The sequence below is a fragment of the Drosophila ananassae genome, chromosome XR (assembly GCF_017639315.1).
Source record: "Drosophila ananassae strain 14024-0371.13 chromosome XR, ASM1763931v2, whole genome shotgun sequence".
NCBI classification, from domain to species: domain Eukaryota; kingdom Metazoa; phylum Arthropoda; class Insecta; order Diptera; family Drosophilidae; genus Drosophila; species Drosophila ananassae.
Window position 1 is genome coordinate 16,797,940 of NC_057932.1, and position 20,063 is coordinate 16,818,002.

Below are 20,063 nucleotides of genomic sequence, written 5' to 3' on the forward strand. Positions count from 1 at the left end.
TCCAGGAAATTTGAGAAAAAATCTAAAAAATATTTTGTTCCCAGATTTTGATGCAGATCGGTGGAGAATCATTCTACAAATCTTTTAAGATATCCCTTTTGGGAATCGGACGGGAATTGGTAAAGATATAGCCTCCGATCGGGGTCAAATGGGGCTTCCCATGCAGATATCGAAATTTTGAAGGGGACCCTCCAGGAAATTTGAGAAAAAATCAAAAAAATATTGTGTTCCCAGATTTTGATGCAGATCGATGGAGAATCCTTCCACGAATCTTTTAAGGTATCCCTTTTAGGGATCGAATGGGAATTGGCAAAGATATAGCCTCCGATCGGGGTCAAATGGGGCTTCCCATGCAGATATCGAAATTTTGAAGGGGACCCTCCAGGAAATTTGAGAAAAAATCTAAAAAATATTGTGTTCCCAGATTTTGATGCAGATCGATGGAGAATTTTATGGAGAATTCGATGGAGAAATCTACGAATCTTTTAAGGTATCCCTTTTAGGGATCGAATGGGAATTGGCAAAGATATAGCCTCCGATCGGGGTCAAATGGGGCTTCCCATGCAGATATCGAAATTTTGAAGGGGACCCTCCAGGAAATTTGAGAAAAAATCTAAAAAATATTGTGTTCCCAGATTTTGATGCAGATCGGTGGAGAATCATTCTACAAATCTTTTAAGATATCCCTTTTGGGAATCGGACGGGAATTGGCAAAGATATAGCCTCCGATCGGGGTCAAATGGGGCTTCCCATGCAGATATCGAAATTTTGAAGGGGACCCTCCAGGAAATTTGAGAAAAAATCTAAAAAATATTTTGTTCCCAGATTTTGATGCAGATCGATGGAGAATCCTTCCACGAATCTTTTAAGATATCCCTTTTGGGAATCGGACGGGAATTGGCAAAGATATAGCCTCCGATCGGGGTCAAATGGGGCTTCCCATGCAGATATCGAAATTTTGAAGGGGACCCTCCAGGAAATTTGAGAAAAAATCAAAAAAATATTGTGTTCCCAGATTTTGATGCAGATCGATGGAGAATTTTATGGAGAATTCGATGGAGAAATCTACGAATCTTTTAAGGTATCCCTTTTAGGGATCGAATGGGAATTGGCAAAGATATAGCCTCCGATCGGGGTCAAATGGGGCTTCCCATGCAGATATCGAAATTTTGAAGGGGACCCTCCAGGAAATTTGAGAAAAAATCTAAAAAATATTTTGTTCCCAGATTTTGATGCAGATCGATGGAGAATCCTTCCACGAATCTTTTAAGATATCCCTTTTGGGAATCGGACGGGAATTGGCAAAGATATAGCCTCCGATCGGGGTCAAATGGGGCTTCCCATGCAGATATCGAAATTTTGAAGGGGACCCTCCAGGAAATTAGAGAAAAAATCTAAAAAATATTTTGTTCCCAGATTTTGATGCAGATCGGTGGAGAATCATTCTACAAATCTTTTAAGATATCCCTTTTGGGAATCGGACGGGAATTGGCAAAGATATAGCCTCCGATCGGGGTCAAATGGGGCTTCCCATGCAGATATCGAAATTTTGAAGGGGACCCTCCAGGAAATTTGAGAAAAAATCAAAAAAATATTGTGTTCCCAGATTTTGATGCAGATCGGTGGAGAATCCTTCCACGAATCTTTTAAGATATCCCTTTTGGAAATCGGACGGAAATTGGCAAAGATATAGCCTCCGATCGGGGTCAAATGGGGCTTCCCATGCAGATATCGAAATTTTGAAGGGGACCCTCCAGGAAATTTGAGAAAAAATCTAAAAAATATTTTGTTCCCAGATTTTGATGCAGATCGGTGGATAATCCTTCCACGAATCTTTTAAGGTATCCCTTTTGGCAATCGGATGGGAATTGGCAAAGATATAGCCTCCGATCGGGGTCAAATGGGGATCTTATGCATTTTTTTGAGTTTTAGGGAAATAGAAAATATATACATATGTACGTACATATATAGATTATAGACTATACAGATATAGAGATTGTAGATTATATATATGTATGTAGATAATAGATTATAGCTATATACATACATGTGTAGATTATAGCTATAGATATAAAAAAATATAAATTTAAAAAAATACATGCTACAAAGTTGTATTAATTTTTATTTCATTTTTGTGGAAGATCAAAAAAAATATTTAAAAATATATGTATATATTAGCAGCTAGTTAGTGTCCAACCTGGGGAAGGAATTTCACCATGGAACTTAATTCGTGCCACCCTAATTGGCGATCGTGACGTCACACTAGCACGCGACATGCAGAAACGCGTTTCTCAGGCAGAATGAGTAATAAGAGAGTGGGCTGAGAGAAAGAGCTGGAGAGAGGCTCTCTCTTCGGGGCCTTTGTGAACCTTTTTCATTGAAGTGAGAAAAGAGGGTCTGCAACCCCCGTTACCCTCGACTACCTAGGATAGTAAAGACTGGAATGCAGCTGCAGGCAGAAACAAAGAAGGGGAGAGGGAAAGAGGTATAGAACAAAAACCTATAAAACCCAATGCCGGCGGTGGGAGTCATTTATTTTATTTCTGCCCAGCGAAGTGAGAGGACGTGAAATTATTATCTCTCTCTCCCGATTCTTCCCGACTTTTGGAATATATTTGGGACTTTTTTAACTCCAAGAAATAAAAACAATAATTTCTGAAGTGATTAAATAGAAAATAATTATAAAAAAAACATTTAAAAAATGCCTTCTATCAAGTCCTGCCTGAAGGTCCTTTTCCAAGGAGAGACCAGCTTCATTATCTGCGAGAATGCCAACACATACGAAGAGGTCATCTCTCAAGGTGAGTCATAAAAAAAAATTAAATCTTGAAAAAAATAATAATTATTAAATTAATTAAATCAATTCCAGCCATGAATCGCTTTGGAATTTCGGAACAGGAGAGAGAAGCCCTGATCCTGACCAACGGAAAAGGATACGTGTTCGAGGCCCACCTCCTGGAGTACTTCCTGCTGCTCTTCCCCTGCCCAGAGATCACCTTCCACCTGCGCTACGACTTCCAGCTGCTCCGGCGCAGTCTCTCCCAGGAGAGCAAGTCCTCCAAACGCAAGCGTTCTTCAGATCCGGAGGAGGAGGAGCACGAGGATCAGGACCAGGACTATGAGCCAGTGCCAGTGTATCGTCAGAATTGCTTCCTCGGATCTCTCCCTCCCAGTGACAGTAATAGAGGAGCCTCTGTCCACCGACAGAGTAGCTTCTTGAGGGAGCAGCAGCAGCTGCAAATGTCCAGGCTGGAGGAGGAGCAGGACCTGCGGGAGGAGCTGGAGGATCTCCAGCCAAGGACAGCCTCCCAAGCCAAAAGACTACGCCTGGAGGCCTGCCACAAGCCCCGACGCACTGCATCCTCCAATCCCCCACCGCCACTCATGCGCTCCATTCGCATCTAGGTTCCAATTCCCCCAAAAATTCCTAATCCTACAAAGTTGAACTTTTGTTCCTAAAACTAAAAACAAAATACTCTCTTAAAAAAAAATACCAAAAATACGTCCAAATATCTATTTCTATTTTTTTTTAAGAAAAACTTTAATTTGTTAACTAAAGTATACGAAATTATTGTAATTCTTCTTTACTTTAATAGAATTAGTCTTTAGATTTTAGTTTTTATTTTTTTTTTTAGAATTTAAAGGCTGTAATTCTCATTTTCTTTCTAATACTCATTTTTATAATTTAGTTTTTCGGATATTTTTTATCTGAAAAAGTTTCTAAATTCAAAATAGGAAAGTCATACTATGAAATATTATTTAATTTGTTTTATAATAATATATTTAAAATAATATATTTAAAAACTAAGCAATTACTGTTTAAAAATCTGTATAATAAAGTTGAGTTTAATAAAATATATTTCTTTTTTTGAAAAAATTTTGTTTTTGAAACTAAATTTTAAATGGAAGAAAATTAGGGGGTAATTAGATTGAAATTAGTGAGGAAAATAGATATTGTAAAGACACTATGGGTAGTTTTGTTAAAAGAGAACATTATCCTGAATTTTTATAACATTTTTAAGTTGTTTCGGATTGCTTAAAAGCAACTATATGTATCTCTAAAATCGGACTATATATACATATTCTTTGAAGATATCCCCTTAGTACTTTTCTACAAGTCCTAGTCTCTAATCCTATAGCTACTACTACTCTAATCCTAAAACTGATGTATTTAAAAGGGAATTTTTCGAAAACCTTCTTCAAGTAAGTCACCAGAACCTTAAGTACTCAAGTACCGGGTATTAATACCTCTCTTTTTAATAATTTTTAAAGTTTAGTCTAAACTTTAGTCTCAAGTATAGTTTATTTGACATAATAAAGATGTTTAAGATTCAGGTTGAAGACAATACATATATAAATAGTTATAGATCAGATCAGATCAGATATATCTATATAAAAACAAGATAATATAAAAAACCCATTTAAGAAAACGATTTTTCAATGAAATTAAATAGTTTAAAAATCATTAATTATTATAATGTGTATTAATATTTATAATGTGGCTCAGTCTAAAATTCTTCACAAGTTCCAGCCTAAAATACACTTAAAAAAAATAGGTAATGAGATCATAAGTAAAAAAAAAAATAAAAAAAATATCATAAATAATGCCCCCTTTAAAAATACACTTAAAAAAATAAATAAATAAATAAAAAATAAAAAAGCGAGTACTCACCGTACAGTCGTACTTCTGGTAGGTGGCCTCCATGCACATGGAGTTGACGGTGGCGATGGAGACGTTCTCGCAGGGCGCCATGTCCCCGATCTTCAGCTGGACCCTCTGGAGGTGATCCCGCTGCCGGGACCAGCCCAGGGTGTTGCAGTTCGTCCAGATCTGCTCCGGAGGATGGGCCGCCGGCAGGGTGGGCGCCTTGGTGGCCGTCCGGGCGGCTGGCGAGGAGGAGGCGGATGTGACCGCCGCTCCACTCGCGTAGTAGTTCACTTGCGGGGCATGGTCGGGGAGGGGGTAGGCGTCCAGTTCCTGATGCAGGGCCTCCGCCTTGGGCATGAACGAGGCGGCCGCTTCGCCACCGAAGCCATCCTCCTCCAGATCCCGGTCGGGATCCTCCTCATCGCTGTTCTCCGTGGCACTGTCCAGCTGCTCCCGGGACGGGATCAGGAAGAACTGCTGATTCTCGGGCGTGAGGCGACTCCGGGTCACAGCCGGCTGCCCCTCCAGTCGCTCCGCCACGGGGACCACGTGGGATCTCCGCTGGGCCGGCGGCTGCTGTAGTTTCCGTCGCTGCAGTGCATCCGGCAGGCAAATGGGCCGTACATGATCCGAGTAGTTGACGGAAGTCTCCAGCCGGACCAGCGCCGCCGTCGATCCCTCCACGGGGCTCTTGATCATCCCGATAATCCGACGCCTCTGGGTCCAGGGCGCTTTGGCGGAGAGACGCACTGCACCCACAATGGCCATCCAGGTGGCACGGGGCTGGCCCTGGAAACAGCCCTCGGTGGTGAGGACCCAGTCCTGGGAGATAAGAGTCCCATCGCAGACGTGGATGTCCTCGCGGAAGAGCGCCACCAGCCAGGGCCAGTCCCCGGGCGAGGACATCTTGGGCAGGGACAGGTGCTGCTTGGCGTTGAAGAGGGCGGACTGGACGCCACAGCGCAGCTCGCCACAGCCCACGTAGAGCACCTGCCGGCGGGGGCAGTGCGTCCGGATGAAGCTGATCTCCGGGGCATGGGGATCCAGGACCCGCACGTAGTCCGACAACAGTTCCGTATCATTCTGGACATCGAATATCTCCACGGACCTGTGATTTGGTGGGGAAGGATTAGAGTTAGTTGGCATACAGGACCCTCCGGAAGGACCAATCCCACTTACTCGTATCCCAAGGACTTGCACAGGGACTCGGAGACCGTCTGGCGCACCACCAGCTTGGCATCACCCTCCAGTCCCTCGGCGCACAGCTTCCCCACCACACCCTTCTCGGAGAAGACGGCATAGCCGGCGGAGTGGAAGCGGGAGAGGTACGGGACCATGGGTTCCGGGTGCAGCAGATCCGCCGCCAAGGGCGCTATGGAAACTGAAAGGATAAGAGGAGAAATGTTACCAAGGATATCATATTTCTGGAGAGGATTCACACTCACGGCAATCCTTCTCATCCGCTCCGTCCGGACAGTCCGCCTTGCCGTCGCAGCGCGCCTTCCGCGGCACACACGCCCTGCCACGCCCACAGTACAGGGCGTTGGGGGAGCAGAAGGCGCAACTCCTTTCGTCGGAGAGATCCGGACAATCGGCATAGCCATCACAGAGCCGGGGACTCTGGACATTGGACTGCATGTCGCTGACGCAGTGGGGCTTCTGGTGGCAGGACTGGGTGCCCGTCGACTCCGGGAAGCGTTCGCAGTCGAAGAAGTGCCGGAATCTCGTGGGCAACCGACTCCCGCATCCTGCCATGAAGGACTCACAGTACTCCCGACATATCTGACCCGGAGTGGGCTGGAGATTGGCGCCGTGGGTGTCGCAGGGGGGCTGGAGCAGCCGGCACACAAAGTCGTACGCCTCCCGATGGCACTCCCCGTCCACCAGTTCCCGGAACAGGATCACATCCTCCGCCAGCTGCTCGTAGCTGGAGTGGCCGAGGAGATTCGGATAGGTGGTGATGTTGTAGCCCAGCTGGCGGCAGTAGGAGAGCTCCAGCGGATAACAGCGACGTGGTGGCGCCGGAGTGGTTGTAATTACGGGCTCCGTGGTCTCATCATGTCCCCCCAGGGGGGAACTGGACATCACTGGCTCCTCCAGCAGCCCGGTGGTCTCCTTGATGCTCAGACTGGCCACGTCCACGGTCATGTTGGCGAAGTGGCGGCGGTGCTGGGCCGGCTGGGTCATCTCCTCGTGGAACAGGGCCAGCAGGTCGCCGCTGTTCACGGCTCCGGCGTACGGATCGAAGATCATGTTGAAGTGCACCACAATGTTGTTGTTCTCCTCGCTCCTAAAAATATTATTTTATTTTTTAAATTAATTTATTATTTAAGATTTAGAGACTCACCCATCTAGGGCCAATATCTCGCTGCCCTCGTAGGCCTCTCGAAGATCGGAGCGGCGGAGTGTCAGGTTGATCCTCTCCCGGTAGTCCCGGGCCTTATGCTGGAACCGCATCGAGTTCTGGTTGGCCAGCTCCATGTTCCACTTGTCGTTCAGGACCATGAACTTGCCGCGGAAGACGCGGTCGGGTAGGGGTTCCGGACGGAAGTAGGTGTCTTTGGAAGATCGAATATAATAATTATTAAAAATTAAAGTAATTTAAAAATAATTATATTTTTATAGCGTTTTTTTAGTTTACTTAAGTGCTACCTATGAGAAGCGAGGAGGAGGGCGCTGTTTTTAATTATAAATATTATTTAATTATTATTTTTTACAACTATATTTTTTTTAAATATGAAAAAAAAAATATTTGTTCGCTTAATTTTCTGGTAGCTTAAGTGCTACTTATGAGAATCGAGGAGGAGGGCGCTGTTTTTAATTATTAATATTATTTTTTATTTTTCATTTAAATTGCATAAAATCCTTTAAAAAATAAACATTTTTGGATAAGAAAGCCAAGTCCTTTAAAAGGACAGGGTGTTAAGGACAAGAGTACCGGGTATAGTATTTTCTTTCTATTTTTTTTTTTTTTGTGATAAATGTTATTTAAAAAACGCTTTTTTTAAGCAATCCACATATCTTTTAAGACACTTTACTAAACTATTATAATACTAAATGATACTATCTATAAGAAATATCTAGATATTATTGGAAATTGTTCTAAAAAATCAATAAATCGCAAGATACTTTTTGGTATTAATTATTGTAATTAATTGAAATTAATTAGTATTATTTTGGAATACTTACAACCCACATAGACAAAGGCTCCGGCGACGAGGAGGGCGATCAGGAAGCCGGCTATAACGGCACACCCGCACTTCTGGCCGTCGCCCAGTTTCCGGCGCGTGAACCGGATGTCCGAGTCGGTGGAGAGTACGGACTCTGATTTCCGGCGGAGACCTCCATGATTATTGTGCATGTGATGGAGGTGATGATCCCGTTCCCTCTCCCTCTCCCTATCTCTTTCTCGATCTCTGTCTCTCTCCCTTTCTCTGTCTCTCTCCCGCTCCCGCTGGGCAACATCCAGACTGACGCCATTGGAGGCAGTTACTCCATTTCCGGTGGAGGTGGCAAGTCCCGCTACCGCTCCTGCACCACCAATGACTGCTGCTCCCGTTCCTGCTCCCATTCCCGTGCCATTACTGTGACTGTGACTGTGATTGTGATGGGGCTTGTGGTGACGGGTACACCTGGTGTTGTGGAACACCTTTGGGGGCTGAGCCGTGGTACCCACGCCCACTATGCCACCGCCTCCTCCATTGGGATTGGGATTACTCTGGACGATGGCCTGTAGAAAAAAAAAATAAAAAATAAAAAATATATATAAGTCGCAATAATTAAGCAAGGTCTTTGACCAAAAAATCGCCTTAAATGCTTTGGATTTTTCAATTTTAGTTTTTTTTTCTCCCATTTTTAGCCAAATCATGCCGTTAAATCAAATCACGGAACGAAATCAACGGCAATCGCAATCAACAAACTAAAAAACAAAATACCCAAACTAAAAATAATAAACAAAAAAAAAAAACTAAACAATAATCTGGGAAAACACTTCAAAAACTTGAAATATGCAAAAAAAAAGCACTGCACTTGAAATGTTTTTTGTGGTTAGTATTTTTTATGGCATTTTGCATGCAAATTCAACATGCAACTTGATTTTCATTATTTTTTTGCATTTTTCGTTGATCGAGGAAGCTTTTGAATTAATTAAGGAAATTAACCGCACTTGATTTTAAGTTTTTCTTTTTTTTTTTGGGTTTTCAGGCATTAAGGTTTAATGAAATGGAACTGCTTCGCAAGAGGGCGTTTAGGGCGGGGCTTTGGTATGCAAATTACTAAAAAAAATGTGCAGATTTAACTAATTGGCTTATTTGGGGTTTTTTAAGCTATTTGTTAACACTTATAATTTAAGAGAAAAAGGAAGAAAGTCAAATATTTGATAGTAAAATTTAATAATATAGAAAATAATTATGTTTTAATGAAGGTTCTGTTTTAAATTATCCGGAAAAAATACTCCTAAATAACAGAATCATCATGAAGAATAAGAAATATTTCTTAAAAACAACATTTAAATAAAGATTAAAATTAAAGCAATTATTTGGGACAATTGTAGCTTGTTTTTAAAAAATACTCCATAAAAAAAAAATATGCATATATATTTAATTTTTAAGCACTTATAATTTTTATTATATTTAAAAAATTCTAAAAGAAACTAGAAACTTAAAAGATACTCCAAAATACTAAGATACATGCGTTTAATACCAAAAAAAATACCCAAAAACAAAATAACATAACGGTAACCCACTTATTCCCAGTCGGACTTTTCGGTGCTAGCAGCGTTTCGGTGCATTCCGGCAAGCATCTTTCGTACCTTGTTCTCACCCACCCCGAGTTGAGAGAGGGAATTTGTTCTCTCAACATAGATTTTGCTCTCAAAAAACTGGACTTAGAAAATTTTCGTCTCGCTTGGGACTTAGAAAAATTTATGCGTGGGACTCTTAACTTAGAAAAAATTATTTCATGAACAATTCAACGTATATTATTTAAGTTTACCAATTTATGTTCTATAATAATTTTATTGAAGTAAAAAATGTAAACATAGCTCAATATTTAATGAAAAATATTATTTATATAAGGAATTTTTTTTTTACATTAACTGAATGCAGCAAAAAAATAATCCCGCGTAATTAGTGTGCGTTTTGTGCAGCGTTTTTAAGCTAAATCAACCCAAATCGAAACGGTCACATAGGGTTGTTCGTAGTGCGTCGCATTGGTTTATTATTGTGAAATGGTAAGTTTACTGCTCTGTTCATTCAATTATTCCTATTTTATTGTGTTGATAATGATGAATAAACGTTATTTCATTAAACAAATATTTTCAGTTCTGGCTGTACTAGAAATTTGGACGTCTCAATATCTTTATTTGTAAGAATCTTAAATAATTTGTTTTTCTTTTTAATTTATTTTCAGCTTTTTGTTATTTCTTTTTTTATCTTTTCAGTTTTATTTTTTAAGATTAATAAATAATAAATATAATGAATAATAAATAAATATGACAAAAAACGCATTTCAAATTTAGTAAAAATCAATGGGCATGGTTGGGAAAAACAAAAACAAAAGATCAAAAGCAAAGCAAAAAGCAGGGGAAATTTTTTTTGAAGCAGAATTTCCCTAGTGGAAGGTTCATACCGTTTTCCCATAGCCGGGAAGCGTGGGCCTAATGGAACTCAAGCTGCGATCCGCGTGCATTACGCGCTTGCGGAACGAAGGCATACATGAAAAAAGCGGCCACGCCAATGTAAATTGGAATGATGGTTTTCCGCAGATGGATGTGCGCCGCGAGCATCATTTGCTATCGCGGGATGTTCATTTGGCAGTTGCAAGGCCCGACTGGGTTGATCCTCAATTGAAAAATCCCAAGAAATTCCCTCTCTCCCTTTACTAATTCCCTAATTTTATGAACACATCAGTTTGATTTAATTTGGTTTTGATTTAAAATTAAAAAATGGAGCTTAACTAGCACGTAACATAGCGGACTTGCGGCTTTATATCTTGGCTTTAACTTTTTATGTTGCACTTGCGAAAGCCGTTTAAAGTGAAAAAAATGAAAAAAAATAAGAAGAAAAAAAAAGGAAAAAGAATGCCAGACAGACACAATTTAGAAAAACAATTAAAGCGCAAGTGAGGTAAAAAGAAGGAGAGAGAGATACTGTTACTACTTTAATTGTTGTTTCTACTGCTTTAGTTGCTATTTTTTTTTCTTTTTCTGATTTCTTGAAACAGGTCAGCGCTCGGCCCAGTTTTTGTCTTTTTCCATTTGCTTCTTTTTCTTCTGCAATGCTGCGATGCTGGCAACAAACAACAATAACAACAAAAGCTCCATATATAACAACTGTAACAATAATGAAATAAAATAAAAGTCCAGCAAAACGAACAAGAGACGTGTAATTAAACACAAAATGGCTTCCTCATTTCATAATCGAAAGAAAAAGCTATCGGTCAACGGTTTTTCACAATTTAACCCTGCTTGGGAAATTTTGTATATGGGAAATTATTTCATAACAACGGTCCATAGTTTAGTAAGGAGAGATATTACAAAATAAAATATAAATATTTTAAAAGTTTAAATACAATAACAATTAAGAAGAAATCAATTTAAGAATCTAGAAAAGAGGAATTTTTTAAGGTTTTATTTTAAAAAAATAATTATATTGAATTATGAATAAAAAATTATATTTTTTTGGAATTATTAAATAGATTTTTGAATAAAATTTGAAAGAATAATACTGAATATATTTTTTAAAATATAATTTCATTTTTTATTTTTAAAATTAGGCCAATTAAGAATAATATATTTTTTGCAGTAAAATCCTCATAAAAGTATCTTTTTTTAGAGAAAAAAAATCTTCTAGAAAATCCCTCGCGAAATTTCCCAACCCAACTCTTAATGACCCCCCAAGGGTTAAAGTAATGTCTCAAAAATTAGCATCATGTTGCAATTAAAAGTGAACCACAAACATACATCTTTCTCTTTTACCTGCGTAACAACAACAAAACAAAAACAAGAGCAAAGAGCATGGTGAGGTGAAAAGTGTGAGATGTAAATGAGATGTGAAATGGGAGGGAAATGGGAGTGAAAAAGCTGAGGATAGAGAGAGCGAGCGGGGGAAAGTCAAAAGTCAGTGTGCCGGCTAACGGTGCTTGCACTGCTTGCACAAACACACACTCTCTCACACACACATGCGTTGTGCGTGCGGGCACGTGCAAGTCTTGCTTTTCCCCTCACTGTGTTACCTCACTGCAATTTTCGCATTTCCTTCATTTTATTTCATCTGCTCTGCCTTTGCTTCCATCTTCTTTATTTATTTTGACTTTTCCTTAATTACGCCATCGATGTGTGTGGTTTTTAATTACCGTTTGTACGCATAAGATGGCTCTCTCTTACCTTCCAATTTTTGTTGCCGCCATTCGTTTGGATGCTCTTCTCTTTGTTGCGATTGCTGCAGTTGTTGTTGTTGTTCTTCTTGTCCGCCGCCGCCATATTGGCGGCATTTGCATTTGTGACCGACAACGGGGCGGATGATTTATCTGCTTCCCGGGACTTTTTCATCTGCAAAAAAAAAACAAAATGGCGGAAGAGTATGTTAGATTTGGTATTTTTTAGAGAGATTTTGATTTTAATGTTATAATTAATTGGTTTAAACTTTAAAGATTAATTACTTGGTTTACTTAGTTAGTAAGCTTAGCTTTAGATTTATTTTTTTGGTTTAAAATATTTCTAAGCTTGGAAACTAGTTTTTTTGCTTAATTCCTGCCCACGGGACATTTTTTGGTATTCTAAGTTAGGAAGTTTCTAATAGTAACTATAAATATTAATTTTTAGTAAAAAATAAAGCAAAAATATATAAATAAAACTCAGGGAATGTAGAAACACAAATTAGAACTTTAGACCTTTGTTATATAAATACAGTGATGACTCGATAAAGGTTTAAAATATAAATAAAACCTAAAATTATAATAAAAATATTAGTTTTTAAAGAAAAAAATATAATAAGTTATAAGACATTTATTAACTGTTTCAAACTGTTTAAATCCCCAATTAATACACAAAAAAGTACAATATTCCTCTGAAATCTCCCCCTTGCATAACAAAAACATAAATTAAATACCATAATTAATTAACATCTAACTAGTTGAGTGAAATAAGCTAACCGTGTACTCACAATCTGGCACAATTATTTCTATAACAGAAACCCAATCTTAGTAGCCCCGTCTAACAATGAAAACAGTGTTAATGAGCCGGTGTAAGCCATTTAATTTGTGTCACAATTGCTTAATTTAGTTAATTGAATTAGAAAGGTTTTCCCCCATGGGCGAGCGTTCACTGTACGGTGTACCACCGATGGTACGATGGTGATCACATCGGAATGGAAGTAAATGATATGGTATTATGCCGTGAATTGTGTTCACAGATTTGTAAGCCCCCAGCCGGGTAATGGAGACGACATGCGCCAAACCGAAACTAACCGACCGACCAACAAAGGCATTAAAAAAATAAATAAAAAACAGACAGACACAAAAAAAAAAAAAAGATACCTGGACAGGTGCTAATTGTGTGACTACGAATTTAGCACAGTGTAGCCCCCCGAATGGGTATCTTTTTGGAAATTTCTTTGCTCGTTCACCGCCCTCTGCTTGGAATATTTTTTTTTTCTTTTTTTGGAAGACAAGACCCACGCCCAAAGGGTATTGGAAGGGAAGACCGAAACTTGTATACCCTTACTTTAATATTTTTGTATTTAAAGTTCTATAGAAGCTATACAAATAATCTTCCAAAAAGGACTATATCTTCTTGAAAGCTTTTTTTTTATAAAAAAATTATAAATATTTCTTATTTTATTTTTTAAAACGGACACAGAGTTTAATATTTTAAATATTTTAATATTTATTGAGTTGAAAAGTAACTCTTATCTAAAAAAAATATTATAAAACTAGATTAAAAAATATTTAGAATGTAATATTAAGAGTTTTGAGTTAAAATTTAACGGACAAACTTTTATCGAAAAAACTAGCCCCTCTAGAGAACAAATTAATCTAAAATTTAAATAAACTCTTAGAAAGAGTAAAAAAAAAAAAAAAGATAAACAAGCAAAGGCATGCTCCAGTTCAAAGTAAGAAAAAAAAAAAAAAGATATTACAAGACGTCAATGTCAAGCGCCCCAAAGCTCAGCCTCTGCCTCAGTCGCTGCCTCTGCTTCTGCCTCTGCCTCTGCCTCTGTCAACGCAAAAGAAAGTTGCTGCGTTTCCTTCGTTGGTGTGTTGTTGTTGTTGCTTTTTCACTGTTTATTGTTTATTGTTTATTCATATCATTCGTTTAGCATATTTACATATTTTTTGATTATTCGCCGGCTTGATTTTTTTTTCAATCTTGTGGTTTTTGCTCTCATTCTTTTAGTTGTCTCTCCATCTCTTTCTTCAGCCTATTTTTGAGTTATTTTTACGCTTCTTGGAGGTATTTGAGTTTTAAATTAATAATTAAATTTTAAAATATTTAAAATTACAATATTTTAGGCAAAAAATAAAAAATAAGATCAGTCCTTAATAAAGATTTCTTAATTCACAAACCAGAACCATAATCCTTTTTAAGAACCCAATTTAAAAAAAAATGAAGTTAAAAAATTAAATAAGAAAATAAAATATGAGAATAAGAGTCTGGCTTAGAACCCAAGGGGTGCCGTAACGAAGAAAAGATCAGTTTTAACTATTTATTGAATCGTCTTCATATTAGATTCCAGATTTAAAATTAAATAAAAATAATTCATGAAGAAATAATAAATTAAATAAGAAAATCAGGTTAAGTAAGTTATTAACGAGACTTGAACAAAGACATCGATTCCCTTGAAGTACCAACTCTTAAAAATAAAAATTAAAGGGATCTATAAGCGCCACCCGATATCAGATACCAATAATGGGGTGATATAAGACTCAGTTTGTTAAAAAATAAAATAAGAAAATCAGATTAGAAAATCTTGCTCCAGCTACAGCTTCAGTTGCCACTAAAACAAAGAACAAAGACATCGATTCCCTTAAAGAGCCAAGAATAGTTAAATAATTTATTAAAAAATAAAATAAGAAAATCAGTTCAAACGAATGTCATCGAGCTCCAGTGTTGATGCAGAGGCCACTGGTTCTTCGAAATTGTTTAAATTATACAAAAATAATATTTAAAAAATAAATAAAATAAGAAAATCAGGTCAGCAGAGGAAAATTATTCCTTTGGTTATATACTACGGTCACGGATAGTTCCAATGTTTAAATATTAATTAAAAATTAAATAATAATAAGAAAAGCAGAGAAAAATTTTCCCTTTGGTTATATACTACGGTCACGGATAGTTCCAAGGTTTAAATATTATTTAATAATTAAATAAAATAAGAAAAGCAGAGGAAAATTATTGGTTTGGTTATATACTACGGTCACGGATAGTTCCAATGTTTAAATAAAAATAAAAAACAATTAAATTATGAAAAATAAAATAATGAGAAGCTAGATGTGGTTGGTTTGGCTCCACACCCGGTTCTGATTAAAATCACATCCTCTTTCCATTAAATAGGCTCGATTCAAGGGGAAAATGTCCTAACGCCTAAGTGAAGGGAAGCGTTATTTGGTGAAGCAGGATTTCAGCTTTTTTCTCAGTCTAAGGTCACACTTTTTGGCTTCTTTTTCAAAAAGTTCTATATCCAACACAAGAGCATCTATGCTTCGTCTTGGCTTAAAATTAGCTTTTCCCTCTTCTTTTTTTTATTGATATTATTATTTATTCAGTTTTTTTTTGGAACTACGAGAATCAAGGTATTAACTTAAAGTCAAGACATGTTTTTTGGCTAAAAGAATGCGTGATTTTTTCAAGGAACTGTCAAGTTATCTTCATAAACACTTAGTAGCTTGTCTTATGTCTTGTCTTTGAAAAAAATATAATTTTTATGTCCCCCATTTCTGTGACCACACTTTATTTCACCAATTTGTTGTGGTATTGTCGGTGCTCTACAGATCCATGGGACTTTTTTCATCACCTTTTGTCTAAACTTGAGTGTTACACATAATTTTTCCCCCAATTTTCGGCGTGGAAACTTTTACTTGCGGCTCCTTTTGTTCGAAACTTGGAAGCATTTTGCACTCATGCCACATGCCACATGCCCCCCCTCCATCCATCATAATAATGACGGCCGTAATGCTGATGATGATAGTGCCAGCCCGAAATGGCCAACAGATGTTGCAGATCTCGGGGCAACAGGCTCTCCGAAGCTTCGGCTTCAGGCTTTAAGCCACGTTTCGTTTCAGTTTTCGCTTTTCTTTCACACGGTAGTGGGGTGTGGGGAGACTGGAACTGGGACTGGAACGGAGCGGGAAGACTAATTAGGAAAACTCAAGAGTGGAGCCGAAGTGGAGGGGCAGGGGCGGCCAAGTCTGGGAATTAAAAGTTGACGGGGGTTCAAATGCACTGCGAGAAATGCTAAGGTTTTGTTCCATTTTTATGTCTTTTAGCCGGTTTTTGTCTTTTTAAAAATATATATCCTTTAAAAAATATTTCGACATTTTACTTATATTATTATAAAGAAATATTATCTTAAAAAACATTTCAGAAGTCAAGATATATGTTTCATAGAATGTGCTAGAAAGCTTAAATTTAGAAATTCCAGTGTGACCATGCTATATATTGTTTAGGATAACTGTTATTTAATATGGGGTCATAGTATGAGGCCTTAGACCGTTTGTGGTATGCTTAGTATGTTTTGTTAGATCTGGTCTCACTGTTTTTCCTATTTCTGCAACTGAGGAATCTGAGGAGTAAAGGTCATGTTTTTCTTCAAAAAGACTTGAAAGAATAAGAAAATAGTAAGCTTGAAAAGCTACCTATGTGTTAGATATGTGCATAATTATTTTATATTTTATAAAAAAAATAAAAATCATTAAAAAACAAACTAAACCCTTTTAATCTCGGTGTCTTGGCAATATGGGTTGCTGCATCTTTTTGTTTTTTTTTTTTATTTTTTTTGGAAACATGTTTGGCGCAACATGTTGCCCGGCAATGTTGCCGAAACGTGTTTGAAGAAAACACCACAAAGCCCCCAAAAACCAACAACAACAATAACAACAACAACAACAACAAAGGCAATGTTAATAATAGCACAGGCACTTAAGCAGAAGCAGCAACAACAAAAACACTTTCATTTCCAGCTGCAGCTTGGCTGCCTTGGCTTTGAAAAAAACAAAAAAATTACATTAACAAAAGCAAAGCCCCAATTCAACTGCAATTGGCACGAAAAAATTCGCTTTCGCTTTGTTTAAAAAAAAAAATACAAATAAAAAATAAAAAAAAAAAATTTAAACAAACAATTCAAAAATGCGAAGCTTCTGCCTTTTTTTTTATAAGATATTCCTCGGAATGGCACTTGTCAATGTGGAAATGGAAATGGAAATGAAAATGGAAATGGGGGGGGAGGAGAAAAAAAAAATGGAAAATGGAAATGGGAAAACGAGTTCGTGGCCGAAGTCTTTTGAACTCTGGCTAGACAGAGATGGGGCGATGCCATCAGAAGACAAACAGATGACAGGGGGAGGGAAGGAGACAGGAGACAGACTGGGTGACCTTTTGGCCACGAAACGAAGAAGAAAGTTGCAACAAGATTTTTTTTCCCATTTTTTTTTTTTGTTTTATTTGAAAAGGAAAGCTTCGGAAGACCTGCATTGTTGACCGAGAAGTTCATGGGGTGCCCTTGTCTCTTTTGGGTTTATTTTCTTGCTTTCCGAATGATTGATTTTATTTTAACTAATTTATTTAAGCTACTAATAGTTATGAGTATTAACAAAAATATAACTAATATGATTATTTTTATATGATTATTATTTATTCAATTTTTTAGTTCAAGAGACTATAATTATAATTGTATCTATTATATTAAAAAATTCATCTAAAAAATGAGTTTAGAATTAAAGAATCTAATTCCTATACTACTTTTATTAAGATTTAAATTATAAAAATAATACTAAAGAACCTTTAAAACACTTTTTTAAGAAAAAAAACGAAAACTAAAAAACTTCTTTAACAACAATGCTTTAAAAAAATAGCTTATAAAAATATAATAAATATAATAATTATTATTTATAATAACTGCTATTAATGGCTTAAAAAAATAAATAAATAAACTCAAAACCCTTCTAATAAAAACCCTCTTTATGCAATAATTACAACCACTACAATATAAAGTCTAAAATAATAGATCAAATGACACCACATAACATTACAATTGCATTATAAGCCCCTTTTTTTAGTAATAGTATTTATGCAATAATTTTTGAAACCCAAAACCCTTAAGGTATAAGGCTACTTCATAATGAATCTAAGGGTCATATTTCAAAGAAATAGCCCAGAGATCTGGTCAAGTTACTTGAGAGGGAAAGGTAACTAATAATGATTGTAGTTTTGTTTTAAGATTTATTTCCAAAGATCTATTAGATCTAATCCACCTATAAGATTATATTTTCTTTAAAAAACTTAATTTTTTATATAAATATATAGTAGAATCCCCCCTTTTAACCCTATCTGTTGTAGCTCTGTACCATGATTGTCTTTAAAAGTGTGGACACGTGCGGAAAATGGAAAATGGAAAAAGAAAAACGGAACCAACGGCGGCAGCTGTGACAGCTTTTCACTAATTTCCCTTCAAGCAGCCGCCACAGCCGCCGCAGAGGCTTTCCGCAGAGTTTTTCCTCTCTTGTTTCTACTCTAGCTTTTTTTTCTTATTTATTTTTTATTTTTTTAAGTTTTCCCAGCAGCTGCCACTCAATCGTGACGAATTAATAACGGAACGTTTGCCGAACGTCGGAAAGTCGAAGGGGGAAAGCTGGGCAGGCACGGAAAATCGGAGACAAAACCGTCAAGTCGCCAAGTCGAAAATTCAGTTAACAGAGAGATAAAACTGCTTTGTGACCCCGGATCCCGGTCAAAAGGAGCACTCACTACCAACTGTTGCTACTCTCTCTTCTAATGCACTTAAAAAAAATACTAGGGACTATTTTCTTTAAAAATTTTATTTAAAGAGTGGCTTTAAGAAGTTAATATTTTATATAAATAATTATTATATGTATATATATTTTGTATAAAAAACTAAATATTAAAGGAAGCAACAAATATTAAGGCTTACACTTTTTTATTTAACGAAAACAAATACAATTTTTATTATAAAAATAAATATATTTTATAACTTAATATATTTTATGAAATATTTTAAACATTTGCTTCAACTTCTTTGCTAGCAATATGATTTATAATTCTAAGTTTCAGCAATTAAATTTTTAATTAATTTAAAATACATATAACATAATTTAAAATACTTAAAATATCCTTCTTTTATTTTTTTTAGTATTTTTTTGTATAAAATATCCCAAACACACTGATAATACTAGCCTATCTTCTCATAATTCCTTTCATAATTTTTCATCTTTTCTCTTCAAAAATTAAAAAAAAAATACCTAGCCCTAAAAAATCTATATTTTTTTAATTTTTAACTAATCTCTTAACTATTTCCTCTAACTGCACCTAGACTCTCCCATTTCTCCCCAAAAAAACTGCCTAAATAGACCGCTAGTACGTGCGTGGTTTGGTGTATCTTTCGGAACGCCGCCCAGATGGCATTGCCCGATACAGATACAAAGTTGGAGATACAGATAGATGGACTGGCTTCTAAGCCACCGAAGTCTAAAAAGTGTGTAGTAGTTTGAGGTAATGCCATTACCGAATGCTGACTTCACTGCCGGCGACGTGACTGAAAACGATTTTCTGACTGATTTTCTGGCCACTTTGGAAACTGGGTTGCCTGGGTTTCTTTTTAAATCTTTTTTTTTTATTTGCCTTTTTTTTTTTAGTTTTTTTTAGGGTGTGTGTAAAGTGGTAAAGTGGGTGAAGTCGATGTGAGTCACTGTACGGCCTACGAGCATAATGACTAGCAATCGGAAAACAACAGAAAACATAGCCACACCAATTATTGCAAATCAAAATGCAATACGGCAAGGGGTTATGCACTGCGAGAAATTTAATTCAATTTTAATTAATTATTATAGGTGAAACTTTGACTAAAAAATACTTGGCTTATTCTAATTTCATTAATTACTTAATATTTTTAAAATAATTTCAAAACAAAAACCATCAAAAATATTATATTTTTGGGAGATAAGCTATTTTTTAAGATTGAGGATCTAGTTTTTTTTTGCTAAATATTGTCAGAAAGTAAATAAATAATTTATTTTAAATAATTTTAGTATAATAATAATATCATATCCATTTTATAATCATATTTTCCTAAACAATCTTTCAACTAAAGACACTTATTATTTTTTTTAATAATTTTATACTTATTAAATGTGTTATAGTTTACCTAAAAATATATAATTATTAATAATATATTATATAGTTATT

At 36.7% G+C, this 20,063-nt stretch overlaps 2 protein-coding genes across 4 annotated transcripts in view; one reads left to right on the forward strand and one right to left on the reverse strand.

The window, feature by feature from the left end:
• Window positions 1-20,063, reverse strand: part of LOC6505150 — a 30,545-nt gene that overhangs the window by 2,014 nt on the left and 8,468 nt on the right. For all 3 annotated transcript variants that reach the window (XM_044717430.1, XM_044717429.1, XM_001965409.4), the window contains exons 3-8: window positions 12,033-12,197; window positions 7,838-8,378; window positions 6,996-7,206; window positions 6,094-6,938; window positions 5,828-6,029; window positions 4,673-5,756 (exon numbers count right to left, since the gene is read on the reverse strand). In XM_044717430.1, coding sequence (XP_044573365.1) covers window positions 4,673-5,756; window positions 5,828-6,029; window positions 6,094-6,938; window positions 6,996-7,206; window positions 7,838-8,378; window positions 12,033-12,197 — 3,048 coding nt within the window. The remainder of the gene's footprint in view (window positions 1-4,672; window positions 5,757-5,827; window positions 6,030-6,093; window positions 6,939-6,995; window positions 7,207-7,837; window positions 8,379-12,032; window positions 12,198-20,063) is intronic.
• On the forward strand, window positions 2,495-3,631 carry LOC6505106. The gene is made up of 2 exons (XM_001965410.4): window positions 2,495-2,801; window positions 2,870-3,631. Exons 1-2 carry the CDS (start codon window positions 2,702-2,704, stop codon window positions 3,403-3,405), a joined length of 636 nt encoding a protein of 211 aa, XP_001965446.1. The 5' UTR covers window positions 2,495-2,701; the 3' UTR covers window positions 3,406-3,631.